The sequence below is a fragment of the Eublepharis macularius genome, chromosome 10, assembly GCF_028583425.1.
Source record: "Eublepharis macularius isolate TG4126 chromosome 10, MPM_Emac_v1.0, whole genome shotgun sequence".
Classification (NCBI taxonomy): Eukaryota; Metazoa; Chordata; class Lepidosauria; order Squamata; family Eublepharidae; genus Eublepharis; species Eublepharis macularius.
This window is the reverse complement of record NC_072799.1, coordinates 2,201,203-2,222,271: the sequence shown is the minus strand read 5'-3', so window position 1 is coordinate 2,222,271 and position 21,069 is coordinate 2,201,203. Positions and strand designations below refer to the sequence as shown.

General features: G+C 43.4%; 1 protein-coding gene across 3 annotated transcripts in view; it reads left to right on the top strand.

The window, feature by feature from the left end:
• Positions 1-19,666, top strand: part of LOC129336695 (zinc finger protein 638-like) — an 89,633-nt gene extending 69,967 nt beyond the window's left edge. For 2 of the 3 annotated variants that reach the window (XM_054989983.1, XM_054989985.1), the window contains 8 exons: positions 5,659-6,997; positions 7,511-7,564; positions 9,269-10,415; positions 10,509-10,562; positions 13,142-13,396; positions 15,803-15,889; positions 16,505-16,623; positions 19,368-19,666. In XM_054989983.1, the coding sequence (XP_054845958.1) occupies positions 5,659-6,997; positions 7,511-7,564; positions 9,269-10,415; positions 10,509-10,562; positions 13,142-13,396; positions 15,803-15,889; positions 16,505-16,623; positions 19,368-19,445 (3,133 nt within the window). In that variant the 3' untranslated portion in view covers positions 19,446-19,666. The remainder of the gene's footprint in view (positions 1-5,658; positions 6,998-7,510; positions 7,565-9,268; positions 10,416-10,508; positions 10,563-13,141; positions 13,397-15,802; positions 15,890-16,504; positions 16,624-19,367) is intronic. The other variant, XM_054989984.1, reaches the window with a different exon arrangement.
• Positions 19,667-21,069: the final 1,403 nt, after the last annotated feature.

Here is a 21,069-nt window from a genome sequence, read left to right as displayed (position 1 = left end):
CATTATTTTATAGTCCATCTTCTCACACTTTAAAGATAGGCAGAAAAATCCATGACCAAAAGGCATGAAAGTTCTTAATTTGTAAATCCAAAAAGTTTCTCATCTCATTAATATTTGAGACATCCTGATAATTGTAGGGGTGTGGCTGGAACCAAAAGATCACACAGAATCTGATACCATCTGGAGTGTGTCACTTGTCTTAAAAATGAGAAACTAAAGGAGCCTCAACCACTTTGTTGTGAATTCCAGACTTGTGCTCTAAAATTCTCGTCTTGATCGCACAGGTGCTCATCCCAATATAGAGCAGGTCACATGGCCATTGTTTTATATACATGCAACTTTTTTTTGTATTGCAGTTAGAAAAAGTATGTACATTTTATATTGTCCTCTTCCAATGGATGTTGAAATTCTTTAGTTTCTATACTTAAGTTACACAGAGAACAAGCACCATACTAAAAGTGACCTACATTGCTTATCTGATTTCTCTCTCCGTTATCAGCATCTGACTGGGTCTCCGTATCCCTAACGTTCTTCGTTTTTCTATAACCCGCACGGGGTAAATTCAGGCAACCAGGCATGTCACTAGCCACATGCTAATGTTTAAAAATATACGTTTAATCTGTTCTGCCCTAGTTGAATATTGTGATGTCCATGCCACAGCATGCTGTTCATTACGGGGTTTCTCTTGTAATAATTCTTTCCTGTCTACCAGAAGGGCACGTTTTTTGGCTCTCCTTAATATCTCTGTTGGATATCCCCATGAATTGAATTGTTTTACCATTTTTACACTTCCCATGAGGAGTTCCCTATTGTCAGTTGAGTTTCTTTTAATTCTCAGGAATGGTCCAAATGGTAAATTCCTTTTCAAGAAGAGAGGGTGGAAAGAATTAAAATGCAAATAGGAGCTTTTGTCTGTCAGGTGGAATATGTTTTGACTGGTACCTCATTGTGAGTGGTTTTGTAAACTGTTATGTCTAAAAATGGAATGGATGCTTCTTGATACTGACATACGGATTTAATCGTATCATGAATGCTGTCTGTTCAGGCAAAAAACTCGTTGATGCTATTCCCATTATTATAAATCATTAAAATCATCAATAAATCTCTTACAGAAAATAATTTCTTTCCTGGATTTGCAACACTATTGTAAATTATTCTTTCTTCTGTGAAAGTCATCAGTAGGTTCACAGTGCTTGGGGGTACAAGGGCTCCCCATAGCTACTCCTTTGACTTGAAAAAAGAACTTCTCTTTATACCTAAAGTAGTTTTTTTCCCAAAACACTGTCCAGAAACTCCATAAGAAAAAATGTAGTGGACTCTTGTTGACACGATTTCAAAATCAACTCACTCACGCTCCTAGCTTCCTGATGAGGAATGTTTGTATAAAGGGCTGTGACATCCATGGTCTCTTCAGGGATAAAAATGTTTTCAATTCTAGAAATGAAATACTTCGGATCTTTTATATAAGAATGGGATCTGACCTCAAAATGTTTTATAAAAGAATCAGTGAATGTAGCTGAGGGTTCCAAAACAGATCCTGATCCTGACGCAGTGGGGCAGCCAGAGGGAGAAAAACCTGACTTGCGCATATCTTGTGTCAGCAGAGTCATTTTAATTGGACCATTGTGGGTTTTGTAAGTTTACATTACTGTTTTGTACACATTTATTTTTATGCAGTGATTGGAACACATTGTATCTGCTCTGTTTAGTTGATGCAAATAGGATTGTAACATACTGCTCTATTTGGTTGAGGTTTAGGACAATTATTAGATACAGTATTTCTTCATATTTGCATTCTTTTCTTGAATAATAGTATTCATCCTTTATTGCTTATAGAATTCATTCTAATACATTTTATGGTTTAGCATTATTTTTGTGTACAAGGTTTTTTTCTGTGTTTACCTTCTGTACACCGGAGGCCCTGGGCTTTTGACATTGTACTTTGCTGGCAGTAAATGATTAAGAATTTCACATCATTTAAATAACTGTATTTGGAAAGACGTTACTAATCCCTTCTCTGCTAGGGCTGTTTGATTTACTGTAGATCCTGTGATTCGGTTCCGCTAGTACAGAGTCTTCCTTTGGCTCAGGGTGCCTTTCTTCCTCCAGCAGAAAAGGTGTATTCTGCTGGGAAAGGCTCTGCTACTAGCAACATGGATTCACAGGATCCAACCCTTTGGTTGAGAAACAACTATTTTTGCTCTCAGAATGTTTGAAGTGTAAATCACCTCTTTTTTACAAAGCTGTACAGCCCACACGTGCACCTAACTGTATTTCAGTGAACAAGTACAGTAACACCTCCTGTAAAACTGTTTAATTTAACACGCTGCCTGCTGAGCCTAATATTTTAACTGAAATGGTGGGGGATGGGCTGACTGCTGACTCCCACAGTATGATCGGAAACGAAGCATGGCTGAAAGTGATGCAGCACAGCCATGGTTGGGATGGCCACCTCCCAGCAGGAGATCCTTTAAAGACCTGCGTGGCTGAGGAATGGGGCCTCGGTAGGGGCTGTGGGGCTGACAGAAAAGGTGGTTTCAGCTCTCCCAGGAGGAAACCTCGACGTGGAAAGTGACCCAGAGAGGCTTCCCGGAACACTGTAGCACAGAAGCCTAACAATCTGTCAGCTGCTGGTTACCCCCCACAGCTGCCGCCTTGTATATCACTCTTACGTAGAAATGGCAGTCTTTTGAACACCTCCCCATTAGAACCCGTGTTATGAACACCCCTTGCAGAGCTCTTTCACTTAGTGATCTTTCTTCAGGAACATACACCTACAGGCTACAGCTGTGGGGTATGTCAACTTTAAAACTTCCACATTATATGTATAGCCATTCAAATGTGACTTTTGCAGAATACAGATTTTTTTTCACAGAATCAGCCTGCTGTGTTTTTCATAATCTACTCCTGCCACAGAAACATAACAAACTTTTCTATTCTCATGAATGTAACAAGCTACACCTATAACACAAAACATTCAATATGAACCGTTTCTGTCCTTGAAAGAACTATTTGCATAAACTGCAAAGGATATTTTTTGATGACTCCTGCATGAATCGGCTTCATGTGTATTCTCTGAACTTGTGGATAAGCCACTCCGTTTCTTAATAGAGTGGTAATAGTTGAACAAATGAGAGCAGCTGCTTTTGAATCTTCTTTTTAAATTCCTATAATCCTTTGATTCAGTCCATGCATTCAGTTATGAAGTGAGCTTCTCAATGGGGTATAGGTGCTAATACGCCTAGAAGAAAATGTTTAAGTTGTGAGAATACAAAAAGATAGCATTGGGTCATCCCCCTCTTTGTGCCATTCTTGCCTTACTATATTTGGAATTGAATGGCCCACTATATTCTTGTTTTCATGGCTGATCAGAAGCATTTGACAAAATCTTAAGATGCTGTCCAACTCTTGATGATTAGCTAGTGTGAACAAGTTACATAAAACCTGATACTCTCTTAAGATTGAGGGGATGGACCTGCTTTCTTGAATATCTTTGGTCATCTCCTTCTTAGATAGGTAACTGTATTTTTCCAGCAGACTTTTTCCAGAACGATTAAAATAACAGAAGACTAGTTCCAAGTACAGAAGAATTGAAGCATGGCGCTTTGTGTACCCCTCCCCTCCACACACATATGACATGGCATTGCTTGTCTGTTCATTATGTGTCTACTTGGTTCCTCAGTATGACATAGTATTGGTAGCCTGACTTTTGCCTTTCTCTTGAGTGCAGAAATAAACTTTGCCTTGAGTGCTATGCAGAAATGCTGTCCGTGCTGGGCACCATGGTTCATCTTGCATATCAGTTATGAGAACTTGTTAGCTCTTGCATCTTATCTACAGCCTCTTGGTTTTGGCCTGTTACTGGCCCTGCACAATTCCATCTCTTTGCATTGCATTTTGTCCACTCTCATGAATTCTGGATTTAACTGATAAGGAGATAACTTTGGGTGTCTGAAGAACTAAACCACCTTGTCTTGTCAGTTGAAGTTAGTGTATATTCTTCTTCTTTTGATCACAAGGCATTTGTAGAGTCATGGACAGTGTCACGTTGAATACTGTCCCCTGTTCACAATAGAGCAGTTAATCAGAAACTCTCTTTGAAAGTCAGACTCTTTAATTCACTAGGGGACATGGAATAGTTTCTGACCTCTGTAGTAATATTGCTAAATTCAGGACTTTTCATCAAATCAGCCTGAAAAGAAACTCGTGCGTTGTGTATCTCCTTGTGTTTAAAAACTCAAAAGACAAGGCATACATATTTAAAGCTGATTGTAGTCGAAGAATATTGTGATTTTGATCCTTGGGTTCCTGTTCTTTGTATGCCTGTCGAAACTTTGATGTACTAAATTCCACACAGCATTCTTTCCAAATGGGAGTGGGGAGTTTTTTTCTCCTGGAGTTCTGAAGCCAGAAGATCTCCGTCATTTTTTTCATTTCAAAATGGAGAGCTTTTCATGGCTTTGGTTCAGTTTAGTGAACTGTGCCAGAGTTTTGGAGTGTGTTAATTACACTGGAGGTCAAACTGTCTGCTAGTTTCACATTATTTCTATACATTCATCTCCTTTGCTGGTTGTAGAATTGAAGCCAGTTTTCTCTTTGGTTAGGAGAACCATCACTCTTGTGCACATGTTATGCCTTTGGCTGGACATTGCAATGACAAGATATGAACAGTCACTATAACTGTTTATTGAATGAAGACAGGAAGAGACTTGAACAGTCGCATGTCTCCCACCACTAATTTTTTCCCTTATTTATCTTTTTTTTTGTCCTGCAAGCCACAGTACGTCTCAGACAACTGTTTTTTATTTTGGTTGGGTCTGTTGCCCACAAAACCACCTCTCATCATTGATATACTTTACCACGTAATCTGAAGACCAGATTTGGTGTATTGTCATGTTTGTACTATATTGAAAATATTGATACCTCAGCATTCATTCTTGGGTTGGGTATCACATCTCCAGCCTTGAAAATATTCCACCATCCTCCAGAGATGATTATGGAGGGGTTTTTTTGCCTTCATGGCTGCTTACAGCAACTGTCTGGGAACAGGATCTTGGACTAGATGAATCCTCCGTCTGATCCAGAGAGGCTGCTTGTACATTTTTAATCACCTCCTTGCTTGTAAGTGGAACTTCTTTGAAGTACTGTAGTACTTGAGCAGTACTGCCTTGGGAGCCGTGAGAAAGCTGAAATACAGTCAAAATGTCCCTTTTGGAACGAAGGCTCTGCGAGTGCATGTGTATGTGTGAATATTTCCACTTCCTGTGGTGGTACCCCTGGTTCATTTCAGGTATGTGGGAAGCAGCCCATTAAGTGCCCCTATTTTAGTGGAGGAACTAGAGGAAGGTGGTTCTTTCTCTGTAAGTGCGGTGTGGCTGCCTTCAGTCATAATTTTTTAAGAATATCCTGTCTGCTGCAGGAGTCCACAGGGCACACATGTTTAGTTAGCATCACCTTCAAAGTCACAAGTTTTCCATGCTGAAATGGCTTAGCCAGCTTGGTAAATTGGCGTGAAAATTCATGTAGCTGATAGGTTAGATTTCCCAGTGCTGAGCTCTAATGCATCAGGAAATCCCAACCGTGGGCATCAGGAGGTTATTTATTGCTGTGGAGTTCTCAACATAGCTTGATTTCTTCTGTTTTTTTAAATACGTTTAGCCCTGACTTGAAAAAAAATCCCGAAGGATCAGGATTGGTGCACACAGTGGTCGTTTCTTCAGCAAAGCCCACTGAGGCCAAGGAAGAGCCTAGCTCTAAGTTGAAGACTGCAATGGAAGTGAAGACTGAACATTCAGAGAAGATGGAATCTGAAGTTGCTTCAGAGCCATCAAGGACTGTAATGTTGGAAGGAGAGTTGGCAGCATCAGCTACCACGCTAGATGACTTGAGTTCATCTGAAGTAAAATCTGAAAAAGTCTTTGCTTTGCCATGTGACCTCGGAAACAAAGAAAAGGTTACAGATAAGTCTAATGCTGAATTGCTGGGAAATGCACTTACCTCTAGAGCAGGGAACAAAGATGAAGAACCAGCTGACCCTACTGGTGAGCTCTCAGGACCATCGAGCAGCACAGCCAAAATGGAAGGGACAGGAGCAGGTCCTTCCAAGATGGAGAAAAGTGTGGAGACAGCTCCTGCCATCTTTGAGACAGTGCCACTGGACTCTACGGAGGCTCCGGTGGAGGAATTGTCAGCTGGAGACCTACAGTCAAGCTCTGGGTTGGTATCTCCAGGGATAGATCCTAGCAGTGCATCAAGGAAGCTGCCTGAAATGTCTGCCCCTGAGGAGGGGGTGATGGAAGACAAGGAGCCTAAGAATAGCTTGTCAACAGCTGAAGGCACTATGAAGGCAGAACCTGAGGCAACCGGGCCTGAGATTATGGAACCTGCAAAGGAAAAGCCTGAACTACAGATGGTGAAGGTGGAGGCAGCCTCAGAGAATCAGGCTGGAATGCTGGTATCAAATGAAGATTTAGCCCAGGAGCAGAAATCTAAAAAGAAGGCAGATGATGATAGTCGTGAGGTGACTTTGGCTAAGTCACAGCCAAGTAAAGGAATAGGACAAACTCAAAGTGACGAATCCAGCAAAGCTGCTGCTCTTGCTGCAGAATCGGCAACCAGTGCAGAAGCTACTTCTGTTAGCAGAACCATCTTAAAGGCTTTGATGTCTGTTCCAAATATATCAAAGGCAAGAACCACAACAAGAAGGAAGGAGGAGAAGAAGCTTGCCTTAAAGACAGGAACCCAGAGCGGCACAGTTGCAGAGAAGAAACTTGTGCCAAAAGAACCAAGTCAGCAAAGACCTACAAACAGCAGGTCACACTTGCCAGACAGCAAATGTAAACCGAGCCCGAGTTCTCTTGTTTTTAAGGTAGGCATTGGGAAGAGTTCATCGCAGCAAGAAAAAGTCTCCCAAGTGGAAAGTAAGGGTAGCTCAAAGCAGACCCAAGAGCAAGAAAATAGATCATCCAGCGCGAAGCGTGACAGCAGCAAAGAAAAGGTGAGGAGGGTGAAGTACTGGCTCATTATGAGTGGCTACTTACTAATGTTGACGCTTCTTCCAGATCCTGAAGCAGAGGTGCAGTAAATACTTTGTACTCGGTCCCTTTCCCCTGCCTGTACAATGTTTCATATAGCAAACCATATTGGCACCATGCAGTTGCTTTGGTATCAAGGGTACGCAGTTTGAGAAGGTTTTCCTTGGCAAACTTTTGAAGCTTCTTGTGGGTAGATGGATGGGTTTAATGGGCAAGCCATGTTTGTGTTCTGTCTCCTCGTTGTGAGGTGATACTTCCAGTGTTGAATCCTAAAATGCCCTGCACGTACTGGCTGTGGAGAAGAAATGGTATTTGCAGTGCAGCTGGCGGACGGCATTCCCAGATCTAAGCAGTAGTTGGCGTGGTTCAACTTGCTTAGAGTGTAATCTCAGTTTAAAGACAAAAAGTTATGTATTGCTCTTGGAAGACTGAAGTTTGACTTTTGTATGTTTGTTTCCCTTTCTCTGACTTTTCAGGTATTTACTGGGAGGACTACTAGAAGTTCTAGCAGTAGCGTAAAGCCAAAAGAGGTAAGGAAGCAAATGAAGAGATCACCCTGGAACTTTCAAGTTGCAACTCTTGACAGGGTTTTATTTCAAGGTATTCTAGGATAGGGAAAGGGAATTGTTTTCCTGTTGCAGGGAGCAGGTAGTATGTGTCATCTGTTTTTTTCCTGACTTGCGCTACTTGGAATTTGGGATGCAGGGAAGAATAGAGTCACTGCTTTGAAATATTGCACTGAAATACCTGGTGTTACAGTGTGTGATTGGAAAGACACAAATGCCCCAGGTGCATGTCTGTGTAAATGAGAGACTGCTCAGTGTGGTCCAGATGTACGAAGAATCCTTCCTTCCATCACTGCTCATTCCTGCTTTAAAGCAACTGCTGGCTTAATTTTTGCACCTCACTTGATAGAATGCCAAAGGAAGTGACAGGGCTCCTAATCAAGTGTTAGGGAGGCTTTAAGACTGCTACAATGTTCAGTCGTTTGGTGTTAAAAGTTTATATATTGTTACTGATAAAAAATGTTTTGGAAAAAATAAACGTTATTAAAGAGGCCTTGAGACCTGGAATATGGTAAAATCGGATATAACTTGATTGAGAAACACCACACAAACATAAGCAGTCATGGTAATATCAAGCATACAGCAAGAATGCTGTGTTAAGATGCAAAGATTTCAAACTTCCAAGCAGACATTGCGACATACATGACTCAAGAAGGGCCCATGGAGCTAAAAAGTAGAGCAAGAGGGTGAAGCAGAGGTACAGAAGCTTATGGGCTCCTGCCATCAGGTCCACCAGGATTCAAACCCGGGGGGAAAGCAAGATCCATATGATAGCATGATGGATAAGAACTTAGGATGTTACACAAACTTTGGGGACTTGGAGCATATCAGAAATGTGGTTTGGAGACTGATCATGGCCCTAACTATAGGATTTGGGCTTGAATGATAGACACAAGTTTCCTTGGTCTCTGGCTTGGAAAAAGAGAAAAGCATCTTGGTCAGTGAATGGGTACGCTTTCTTGATTGGCAGGAATTACTGGAAATCTGACTTTCAGATTTCCAGTAATTCTGTGGATTGTCCAAAATTAAAAAAAAAAATTCATACTACATGTTTGGAGTGAATACAGGCTAGTCGTAAAAAATGTTCCACTCATTCCAAACGAAATAAAAACACAGGATTTTTGTTAATTGTTCTCCCAGATTTTCAGCTTTTCCCAGGGGGGAGTTATGGGGGGAAATCCTTTGCCATTTTTCTTGTTTTTTCCCCCTAGGCGTTCATGTGTCTAGGGGAATGTGAAAGAAAAAACTCTTTCTGCTGAGAATGCACATATGAACCTAGGTCTTTGTTAATAGGAAAGTGCACCTTGATGAATTTCTTAAGAGGCCTGGAGTAATGGTCTGGGACTAGGCAATGGTAAATGCCACTTTTCTTTCTGAGCCTGCGTTTGTCTCACTCTGACTGTGAAATCCCTGTGTGGGGATGCTTTGTCTGCTGACTTTCAGCCTTTATTATATAAGTCCCAGGCTCCCTTTGGAACCTTCATGTAACTGAGAGAGAATCGTTGGTCTTGATTCTAAAAGGGGTGCGGGACCAACAGATGACATTTTGACTGCATCTTACAGCCATTGTTTCTCTCTAGAGCTCTCTTTATTCAAAACTGCAGTATTGTTGTCATACAGGTAACTGCTTCTGATCTCTAAAAGCAGATTTTAAAAAATGTTTTGTAGGAAGAAGAGCTTTTCCCATTTAACTTGGATGAGTTTGTTACTGTGGACGAAGTTACAGATGAAGCCGATTCTCCTGCTCAGCCTAGGAGGAACCCTCCAAGGAGCAAGAGAAAGGACACTTCCTATGAGCCTGTCTCCAAGAGAAGGAAGGGCAAGAACTCTGTTGCCCGTGGAGCTGCTGAGAGTGAGCTCTCTTTTGTTACGTTAGATGAGATTGGAGGAGATGAAGGTGGAATGGCCCCCATGGCAGAACATTTGGAAGCCATGCCAGATCCCAAGGTGTTGGTCACGGTTGACGAATTGAACGATGAGGAAGAGCTCATTTCTGAAGTCACCCAAGATCCACAGTCCCTTGTCACTTTGGATGAGATCTCTGAGCAAGAGGACCCTGCTGTTCATGAGACTGCAAAAGAAGCAGACAGTGTGCCAGACCTTAAAGCAGAGCCCTTAGTAACAGTAGATGAAATTGGAGAAGTGGAAGAGCTGCCTCTAAATGAGCCTTCACATTTCAAGACTGTTGAGACCTTAAATGATAGGCAAGAAGAAAAGGAGGCATTTGAAGATTCTGGAGATCTCCTTTCTTCCCAAGTGCCAGAAGATCCAAGCACTTTAGTTACAGTGGATGAAATCCACGAGGACAGTGATGATCAGCCTCTAGTGACTTTGGATGAAGTAGCTGAGGAAGAGGATGACTTCTTGGCAGACTTCAATAATATGGAAGGAGAGCTTAACTTTGTCACTGTAGATGAAGTTGGCAGCGAAGATGATGAAGAAGAAAAGGTCACTGTTACAAGCACAGATCTGGAGGAGTCGGTTGCCACCACAGGGCCAGAAAAGGAGACTGCAGCTGCAGTTACTGAACCAACAGAGGATTTGCTATCAGCTGCCAAGCAAGGAGAAACGGTCGTTCTGGACGACACCTCACCAGGAGAGAAAGCCTGTGCCGGGGAGGATCTTCCTGAGGAAAATAAGGCAACTGAGGCACAGGTGGAGGCTGCTGAAAAGGAGGCTGTTGCTGCGGAAACAGACGTGCAGGAAGCTGTCTTGGTAGAAACTGAGAAGGGTGAAGAAGGGAAAGACTTGGAGCAAGCCCTGAAAGAAGAGACTGAAGCAGAAGCAGAAGCACAGTGTGAGCAACCGTCAGCAGGTAGGAAATGAATAAACCATAACTCCTTGGAAGAGGAGGTGGAAGTTGTTTGAGCAAAACCATAAAAGTGAGTTACTTGCCTTCTAATTGCAGAATCGACTGTGAATCTGACAGAAGGTGATGCGGAGGACCGCCAGCAGCCTTCTGGTAAGATTCGGTGTGGGTCAAAAAGGCAAAGAGACATTTGTTGTTACCTATCTGGAGTAACCTGACAAGTTAGGTACTTAGTCCGTTTTCTTTGCATTGTGGTTTGTACAGGCTTCCCTTAAAACCTGTCTAGAGGCCCCAGCTGGCATTGAACACAGTGAGGAATGGACCACTGGGAGCCCCTCATTCCTTCTGGAGCCTTCTAGACTAAATCCAGTCATGAACTGTAAATAAAATCCTTGTAGTAGCCCACTGTACAAATTTCTTACTTTGCAACAATTTACACCTGTATAAAGTAGAAGACATGGTATAGAATGAGGAAAAAATGGGGGGTAGACATGGTGAGCCACTTGGCAAAATGACCACCCAACATAGAAACATAGAGCTGGAAGGGACCCCAAGGGTCATCTAGTACAACACCCTGTATAATGCAGGAAATTCATAGCTACCCCCACCCCACCCCACTCTCCCAGTGTCCCCTGCTCTATGCCTGGAGGAAGGCAAAAAAACGCGAGGATCCCTGGCCAATCTAATCTGGAGGAAAGTTCCTTCTTGATCCCAAAGTGGCAATTGGCATGACCCTGGGACAAGAAAGGGTCATGTGAGCCAAGCACCAGCTCATCCTTCCATGCCCTCCCTCTCATGAAGTACTGAGTCATAGAATCAACATTGCTGACAGATGTCCATCTAGGCTCTGCTTAAAAACCTCCAAAGAAGGAGAGCTCATCACCTCCTGAGGAAGCCTGTTCCACTGAGGAACCACTCTAACTATCAGGAAGTTCTCCATAATGTTTAGCCAAAAACATTTTTTGGTTTAATTTTCACTTGTTGGTTTTGGCTGACCCTCTGGAGCAACAGTAAACAACTCAGCTCCATCCTCTGTGTGACAGCCCTTCAAATATTTAAATATGGCTATCACATAACCTCTCAGTCACCTCCTCTCCAGGCTAAACATACCCAGCTCCTTCAACCTTTCCTCATTGGACTTGGCCTGTAGACCTTTCACCATCTTTGCAGGACCTCCTTCGGACACATTCCAGGTTGTCCACATCCTCCTTAAACTGCAGTGCCCAGACTGTGCATAGTACTCCAAATGATGACTGAGCAGCGCAGAGCAAAGTGACACCATCACTTCACATTATCTGGGCACACGCACTATACTTCTGTTGGTGCTGCCCAAAATCACATGTTCCTTTTTTGCTGCTGCATCACACTGCTGATTCGTCTGTTGAGACCCCCAGGTCCTTTTCACATGCACTGCTGTCAAGACAAGTCTCACTTATCCTTAACAAAAGCCGTACAGATAAACTGCGTTTGCAGCATTCCCCTGATCCCCCAAAGTAGTAACTCAAAACAGAAGATAAGGTTAGTCTGCTGTTCTTTAGGAATCTATGCTAGCCCTTAGTAACCACAGCGGTCTTTTCTAATTACTCATTGACTGACTGCTAGATGATTTGTTCTAGAAGCATTCCAAGTATGGATGTCAAGCTGACAGGTTGGTAGTTACTTTAGGAACTTTTGCTTGCAAAGCAGGCGCTGTGCCAGTGAGCGATAAGGCTGAGTAGGGGTTTCCAGTGACCCCATCACGTTCTCTCGTCGTCTTCCCTCTTACCTTGCCAGCGTAGAATATGTTCTGTGAGTGGGAGCTAGGACTAGAAATTCTGCAAGCAAGTGCAAAGCAGTGAATGCAAACACAGATCTTAATTTGAGCCCTTCTTGGAGAAGACTTGCTTTACTTGGTAGAGAAGTAGAAAAACTTGTGTCTTAGGTGTGAAAGCCTGGAAGAAAACTCTTAATAATCCATGGAAAAGATGTATTTTTTTTTCACCGCGAGGACTTATTTTCAGCTTTTCTGACAGAAAAATTGTGGGAAAACTGGTGGGAAAAGAAATGTGATATTTTTCCCTTTTAGAATGAGTATAATCTCAACGTAAGGCTTTTCAAGCTTCTGTAGCATGAAAAAATCTCAGGACTTCCGTTTTTTGAAAGGAAATTTTGGGGAGGATTAAAAAAATTGGTTTTCTACCTTCAAATTTTATTTTTTATTACCTCTCAGATGGCAAAAATTGGAGAGACATGCATTATGGTTGTAGAGATTACAGCAGCCTGTAATTCTTAAGTATTGAGTATACTTGCGGTATTTCTTATGGAAAACAGAGATTATTTATCCTTTTAAATTTCAGAAATATACCAGACAGTGTAGTTTTATATGCTAAGTTAGAAACAGTGCATTTTTATGTTCTGTCAGTAAAAGAAGTTTTGGATTGACAGGAAAGTATAAGTATTGCGTTTGTTTCAGTCCTCCCCCACTTCCATTTTCCCCTGATGTGGCTTCATAATTTCTAGAAATTTTACATCATCGCTTGTGTGTTGGAATACACGTGATTCTGAATGTGATTTCCAGCATATTCTTTGTGGGATGAAAGGACTGCCAGTATTTGATATTGAGCAGAGTAGAATACATATAGAGTGTCTTTTTAAAGATACGTCTCAAATAGTAAAAAAAAAAATTGTTCGGTGACATGGCTAAAACTGACACCCTGGAAGCAGTTAACTAAGCTGTCATATTTCTGTTGAAGCAGAATCGGAGACCCCTGAAAAGGATCTGGAGGCCAAAGCGATGGAAACGGATGTTGTGGGATGCTCGGAACCGGCTCCTCGTGAGGAGCAAACAGGGAAGCCTTCAGCCCTGGAGGCTTCTGTCGGAGAAAGCCAGACTAGAAGAAATGAGGATACAGAGGCAGGAGCTGAGCGGCTTGGCCAGGACCCAGACTGCAAGCAGGAGAGCGGCCGTGAGGGGACAGCCTCACAATCTCTTGAGAAGCCTGAGAAAGGTAGGATCCAGTAGGCAGGCATGTTGTTTTCACCTTAGTAGCTACTGGCAGCTGTTGAGTTTGGATAGCCTCCCAAAGGCATTCAGCATCTGGAGGTGGGTGGAGTCACAGTGTTAACAGTCCTGCTGCAAACATGTGAATGTGCAGTTCGGACTGGTGTGGGGAGTTAGCTTACTTTCTTGTGGAGGGAGTGGGAATGGGATCTTTACCTAGTGAGGTAGCTGTGAGGCACGTGATTGAGCAGGAAAAGGACAACAGAAACAGATTTTAAAGGTTTAAAAAGGAATCTGGAGTTTATTGTAGGGGGGCGGGTTGGGTACAATATTAGGAAGTTGGGGAACTTACCCTACTAGCAGATACTAAAACAAAACACAGGCAACTTGCCCATTTCCAAACAATACCCAGAAAGCATGAACCAAAACTATTCCAATTCTGATTGCAGCATCAGTCAGCTCTAAGCTTAAAGGGTAAATGTGGCAAGGGGGGCGGGATGGGGAACAGCACAGAAGAGAAGGGGGTGTCCAGCCGTTCTAACTAGCAGAGAGAAGCAGAATGCTGTCTCTCTCTGTGGTGCAGTGTGAATAGGAAAATAAGGAGAATTTCCTAGTCTACGTAGAGATCAGGAGGGAAGAAGGAAGGATCCAGTATGCTGGAACTCTTTTGCAGTCCTCAGAAACCCCAAAGGAGACTAAGTGGTTTCAGCAAGGGTGAGCCAGCTGTGGGGCTGGGGTAGCAGGTAGGATGCAGAAACCAGCTTTAAAAGCTTGGGGGCTGAGATGGATATTATGCCCCTCTAGTGGCATTGAGAAGAGGACAGTTTCTCTGCTGTGACAGGATTGGGCCCAGGCTAGAAACTTTGGATCTGATTGAAGTTTTAAATTTTAGACAGTGAAAGGTAGAGAAAACTCCAGATATGGATATGACTAGTTTACCTGACAGGTGGCCAGCTCAGGCCTGTCAGTCAAAGACTGGGTAGTGGCTTGATTGACTTAACAAAGGCTAGGAGATGACTGAGGTCCTAGCCTTCCTTATGATGAATTATCTCAGGGAACTTGGCATTGTAACAGAGATTTCTTGATGGTCCTGGAAAATTATTGTGCAGCAAACTTTAATAATTAAATATGGCCTGAATTGTGATGACCTTTAGGAAGCCAAAGAATAGAACTTATCAAGGGAGTTTCCAGGCCCCCAGGGGAGCCTGGCTACTTTCCTGTCCGAGTCAGCTTTTCCATTCCTGACACCTGATCTTAATGTCTCAGTTTGATATCAAGGGTGGTCTGTTTCTTTCTCCAGCAATATGGCCTTAGAAGGCATGGAGGTGATCAGAAAACATGGCTCCTGCCCGCGGTTGCTTTCAGGGTTGCAGCTGAAACACATAAATGGGGACTTTGCATTGGATTCCCATCTTTTGGGTGAAGTGCCTGTATCGCTGACGAGGGTGAACCACCTGGGCTGAAACTGGACCTGGCTATTCATTTCAAGACTCTTGCTGGTTCTCTACTCTCTCCAGGCACTTGCTGTTAGATAGCTGCCCAACAAGGCATTGGTTTCTTTTTCAGTAATGTAATTACACAATTCTTACCTATTGGCACTCTTTTAGCGATGATGCCGTTGTTTTATTTTGGGAAAGGCCACCATCCCAGGGACCCTACTGGGGGCAGCCTACGAAATAAAATATAGTAAAAACATAAAACATTATAGTAAAATCCACCATTCAAAACACAACAGAACATGAAATGTGGCAGCTTAAAATGGATCTTAAATATTTCTCAAGCTAAAAACCATAAAACGGTGATGAAAAGATTAGCCCCTTGTTAAAAGCTTAAAGAGAAAAATGTTGGCCTGGCACCTAAAAAAAGGAGGTGCCAGGCGGGCCTCCATGGGAGGGCATTCCGCAGGTGAGGTGCCACCACTGGAAAAAGCCCTGTCTCTGGTTGCCACCTGCCCCACTTCTGAAGATGGGGCTCCACAGAGCCAGGCTTGTGAGGCAGATCTTAGCTGGCAGGCTGGACAATATGGGAGAAGGTGGTCCTTCAGGTACCCTGGCCCCACGCTGTTTAGGGCTGTGATGGTAAGAACCAGAACTTTGAATTGTGCTTGGAAATAAATAATAACAGTCAGTGTAGATCTTCCAGCACCAGGGCGATACAGTTCTTGTCTCCTGTCCTTGGCAGTAGTCTGGCTGATATGTTTTGGATGAGATGAAGTTTTCAGACAATTTCAAAGACAGGCTCACATAGAGTACATTATAGTAGTCCCACCTGGATGCACGAGCATGAAGCACTGAGGCCAGATCACGCTTACAGTAAGGAATTGGAACACCAAACAACATTCAAATAAGCAGGTGCAGCCATGATATTGTACTGTAGTAGAATAAAATATGTTACTAACTTTCTATTTTAATAGAATTGGCTGGATCAGAATGTGAAGAACAAGAGCCTGAACGGAAAATAGATTTGTCAGAGAAATCAAAGGCCCCAGATAACGTGGAAGGTAAACCCTGAGACGTCCACCTGAGTGTGTAACATTCTAAAACAAAAGGCATTGAGCATTCCTGTCATCTCCTTTTTATTTATCTAGTTACTAACCTAGAAGAGTCATTTTGTGCCAATTACTTGTAAGTTTTCCTTGCATTTGAGCTTAAAAGCTGTTTGAAAGTGGTGTTGCTGCTTAAGCAGAATACGTTTAGTTTTTTTCGCCACCCTTTCCCTTTGTTCTAGATTGAGGGTCTTTATCCTCAAAGAATTTATGATGAGGTATTATAAAGAGGCCTTGTGGTTTTTACTGTCTGTGTCTGAGGCAAGAGCGGTTGAGGATACCGACTCACGTTCAGCCTTCTGTACTAAGGATGCTTCAAGGTTGGAAAATTGCCTAAGCAAACCACATCTGTAAAATTCTGATTTCGCTTGATGAAGTATATTGGCAAGATCCTGCAGCAGCTATAGGAGGGAGGGATGAAAAGCTCTGGGAGCAAGAAGGTATATGCACTTGAGAATCCTTGAGGTTGTAGAGGACTACTTTGAGGATTCTTTCCCTTTGCATTCCCCCCACTGACCTTACCTAGCAAAATGAAAGGCCCTTGTTAACTTGGCTTGTGTTTGCATTAAGATTTAGACTTCCTAGTCCCAAGAGCTGGCTTTTTCTGCCAGATTTGTTCCTGCTTCTGTGTGGATGAAGCTTCTATGAAAACCCACTGCCAGTCTCCACTTCATCAGCAAAATAAGAAGGTAGCATTTTTTTCATTTCCCTTTATAACATTCAGCGTATTTATTTTATTTCACTTAAAACATTGTACCCCATCTTTCTGCTTATCCAGTGCCTTGGGCAATTTACAAAAAATAGATTTAACAAGAGAAATAACAAAACCATGCTTTTTCAGCAGGATTTGTGTCCAGTGGCAACTTAGGGACCAACAAGGTTTTCAGGGTATAAGCTTTCGAGGGTCAGAGGTCCCTTCTTCTGAATTTTAGTAATGCCCACTTGCAGGTGAGGGGATCCAGGTTGAGGTTTCGCGCTAGATCATCTGCCAGTATAATACTGGCTCTGCAGAAATTGGAGAGGACTGCAGAAATCCAAATCGTTGGGCAGGAGGCTTCATGCAGCTTCTTCAGTGCAACTTCGTTTTTTCTGTCTGGGGGGTCTTTTAAGGCATTTTCTCCATCCCTAGCTGAGGTGACCCCAGTTGCACAGGCGCCCTGAGGCAGCACCCAAGGGGGCCTTTAGGTCCTCTGTAACAGAGACAGGAAGGGAGGAGAATTTTTTTGTTACTGTAAACAGATTGTTGTCTGCCCTGAGTGTGGCCCACTCAGACCTCGCCGCTGCCACCTCAAAACGCTCAGGGAAGGCACAAACAGAAGACGGAAGAGGCAGAGGATTTACTTTGATCGATGGAATCCTAGAGTTGAGCACTTGTATAACTTTGCGTAAAACTCTTGGGGAAGAGATCTGTCCGGAGATCTGTCCGGGGTTTTCAGGAGCGGGCACGTCTTCCTCTGAACGTTCTCCTCCTTCCTTGTCAGAAATTACCAGCTCTGTTCCTTGCCTCATCATAGCCAGGCTGCACCTCATCCTTGTCAGGCTCCAGCTGATCACCCTGCGAAAGGGAGGGGGATTGAAAAGCCCTCTATGAGTGACCCATTCCCTTAGACCCTGAATCTGTGGAAGCAGCTTATGGTCAGCCCAGAAAGGCAGCGCCCTCCTGCGCCCACCGAGGCTTCTTTCTGACCTCTGGGAAACCTCCTGTGACAGGGAGAGATCCAGACGTCGTGTGCTCAGAATGCGGCAGTTCCTGGCCTCCCACTTTCCCTCCGTGGATTTTTCCTGTGGGAAATTGCCAGGGGCTGCTTGTGAAACGAAGGGAGAAGGTTGCTCATAATAATAACAACAATAGTTAATTTGTATACGGTCCTCCTGGAAAGATCAGTGCCCATCCAGAGTGGTGAACAAAGTTAGTATTGCAACCCCCTCAATGCAGCCGGGGAGGCTGTGGAGTGGCTTACCAAGGTCACCTGGTGAGTTCATGGCAGTAGTGAGATTCAAGCCAGCAAAGTGCTGCATCATAGCCCGGTTACTTAACCTACTACGCTATACTGCTAGGCAAACCTGGTAGCAAGGGCATTCAAGGGAGAGCTCTGAAGCCCTGCTGTGACCAAGCAGAGGCACTCAGGGAAGGCAGGAAACCAGTAGACTGAGGAACGACATCCCCATTAAGGTGGGGGGGGCATCCCAGAAGGAGTGGACACAGCCATGCTGCTCTGAACCACCTGCAAAGGTGTTGAGGTGCCAAAAAGTAAGGTCAAACCTGCAATTCCACTGGCAAGGGGGGGATGCTATCTCAGCTGATGAAGAAGCAGGAGCTGCCCCGGGAAAAACCTGCATGTCTGTTCCTACTGAGACCTGCCACAAGGCCTAGGGAGAGCTGGCCAGGGGGGGGGGTGTCCCCAGGCGACCCCAGCCAGCCATCATGACCCCTTGCCTGGGCTGATGACAACTCTGCCTGGCTCAGCTCTGGGGCAGTGCTCTGTGATGAACATGCCTTAGAAGGGGTCTTGGCCTTATTCCTCTTGTTTGCTGCAGCAAGAGGCTTTTAATAACGTACTTTGTAAACTGCTCTGAGGGGGTGCTGACTTGTCCTGAACGGCAGTATATAAATTAAATGTTACTATTATAAAAGCTGAAGCAGTCTGTGATTTTTTTTTCAAAAAATGCCTTTGGCATTGTTAAAATTTGTTCTTTCGCTTCCTCCTCCTCCAACAAGAAGGAGCTGGCTAAGCAAATCTTGCTGGGGCAGGCAGGGCCACGGACGGGGGAAAGTCTGCCTCCTGCTCCTCTTAAGGGTCTGCTTAATTAGCACAAGTCCTGCCTTGGACAAGTAGGAGTCACCTGGAGGAGCAGGACTTCTCCCCACTGAAGGAAGAAATGTCACACAACTCAGATTCAGCAGTACAATAACAAGAGTGTTTGCAACTAATCATAGAAAGCCAGTGGGTACCATTTATCTGTTGTTTTTCTCTTTCCAAAACACAACAAACACCACGCAGTGTTGGTTACATTTATCAGGATTCTGGAAGCGACTCTTTGTTGTTCTTGGGTCATACCAATAATGCAACGTTCTAGATATTTTTAAGCTTCTGGATGGTGATAACTGATTGCTTCCAGTTGGAAGCTATAGCCATTTTGCTGCTGTAAATGGACTTAAAATTAACTCCATACCTGAAAAATCAGCCTCAACTTTCAGAGGGTATATTGCAACATAACATTTTATTAAGAAAGTTCCGTTTTGCTCAAGACTTTTTGGTTAAAAGAGTTAGCAAAAGATTAGAAGCCTTGCCTGCCCCCAGGAAGGAGCTCCTTTCCATTGGTTGTGACTGCCTCCCCTTAGGACCACCAAGAAAGGGTCTTCACAGTAAGTGAACAAGCTTTCTGTATGCCACAGGCAACCACAAGAGTTATGATCATGTCTTTTCTGCAGAAGTTCATGAACCAGAAAGCAGAGGAGGAGGAAAAAAAGGAGGCCGAAGGGGATGCTGAGGGAGAGAGTCTGAGGTGATGCCAAGACAAGAGCCTCCAAGTTCGTCTCTAGGGGTCCACTTAAGTCTGTGTCTTATGTTTAGTTTAGTTTTGTTCTGTTAACTTACAGACTTGAGTTGTGTATATATATACCTGTCTCAGTGTAGATGATTAGAATTGTGTGATTTTTTTTTTTATTGCTGTAATGTAATGGTCCTGGCAGCATTTAAATAAATGTTCTTATTCTGTAGTCCAAACAAATGTCTGTGGTCCATTTTTCTCAATTTAGGCTGTTACAATTTGTGGAAAGGCCACATGTGACACTGCTTTATAGGCTACCTTTGAATCCAGAAGGTGAGAGGAATCACTCTTGTGCAAGTAGATGATTGATAAGCTGCATTAATGCTGTTTTTATTTTTCCTGTATTTAAAATACCTCTTCCTCATCCTTTCTCCTAATAAGGACTCGATGTGATAAAATACTTTGTCTGGAGAATCAATGTATAACGCATTGTGTGTGTGTACTAGATTAACGACCTGTGGCCTGTTCCCCTCTCTTACTGGGGTACGACACTGTGATCATTCCCTACTACTATTGTCCTCATGGTGCCCTCCCCCCAGTGTACACTCACTGCTTTCATGAAGTGTGGAGTTCAAACACACTGGAGTATGGAAGGCTGTCACGTCTTAGCGCTTTGGGCACTCAGTTTGTTCAGATTAAATCGGGCTGAATGAAGATGGGTCAGTCTTTTGCCTTTTTTCATGCTCTGGGACTTAGCAGTAATTTCATCTTTAGGAGCCATATTTTTTCCCTGGTCATTTCCCCCGTTTGTAGTAGCTTTCTATTAACCATTCACAACATCAGTATGTCTGTCTAGATAATATATAGACCACCAGTCTCTAATTTCCTGACTTTAACTTTGCCATATTTTACAATAGCCCTTTCTCTGAACGGTTAACAAAGTTTAAAATGTGGTTGTTAGAAAGTAGCCCTTTCTGCTTCAAAAGGAGGTTCTTTCTCTTTCTCATCTCTATCCTCCACACCCACCACCCCTGTTTGAGGGGCGCCTTACATGCAGTCACACGTAAGGCAACTTTTAATCCTTCCTTGCACAGCACATGGGATTGTTGAGCTGGTTATACCGTGAAATATTCCGTTCTCTGCATTGCTATTACGTTGCCTTTTTCTACCTTTAAATACTCCTTCGTAGCCGATAAAATCGAATCTTGAATATAAGAACTCTTTTCTTCCCAAGAAGAAACATCTCCTGTACCCGATTGCCATTAATCCTAAAATGACTGACAGTACAGCCCCTGTCCCTCCTCTCAGTTCTCGTGATCGAGGCTAAAAAGACTACCTTCAAATCCCTCTCATGTTAGGTCAGTTAAGCCCAAGAATTGCCTCCGCCATTATGCTGATAGTCCTGAGCTACAAGACCACCTCTAGGCTCTGAGACCAGGCTGGGTTTGGGGTGTAGGCTCTGAATATGAGGGGGCATACCTCGCTCTGCCATTCTACAGCTTCAAAGTGTCCATCCCCTTGCCAGAAAGTAAGGAAATGGCTGAGCCCAGATGATCCATATTAGAGCTTAAGGGAGGGAGAGAGTGAACCTTACTGGCTTTCTGCTCCCGGTTTCAAGTTTGCTTCCTACCTCTTTTTTTTTT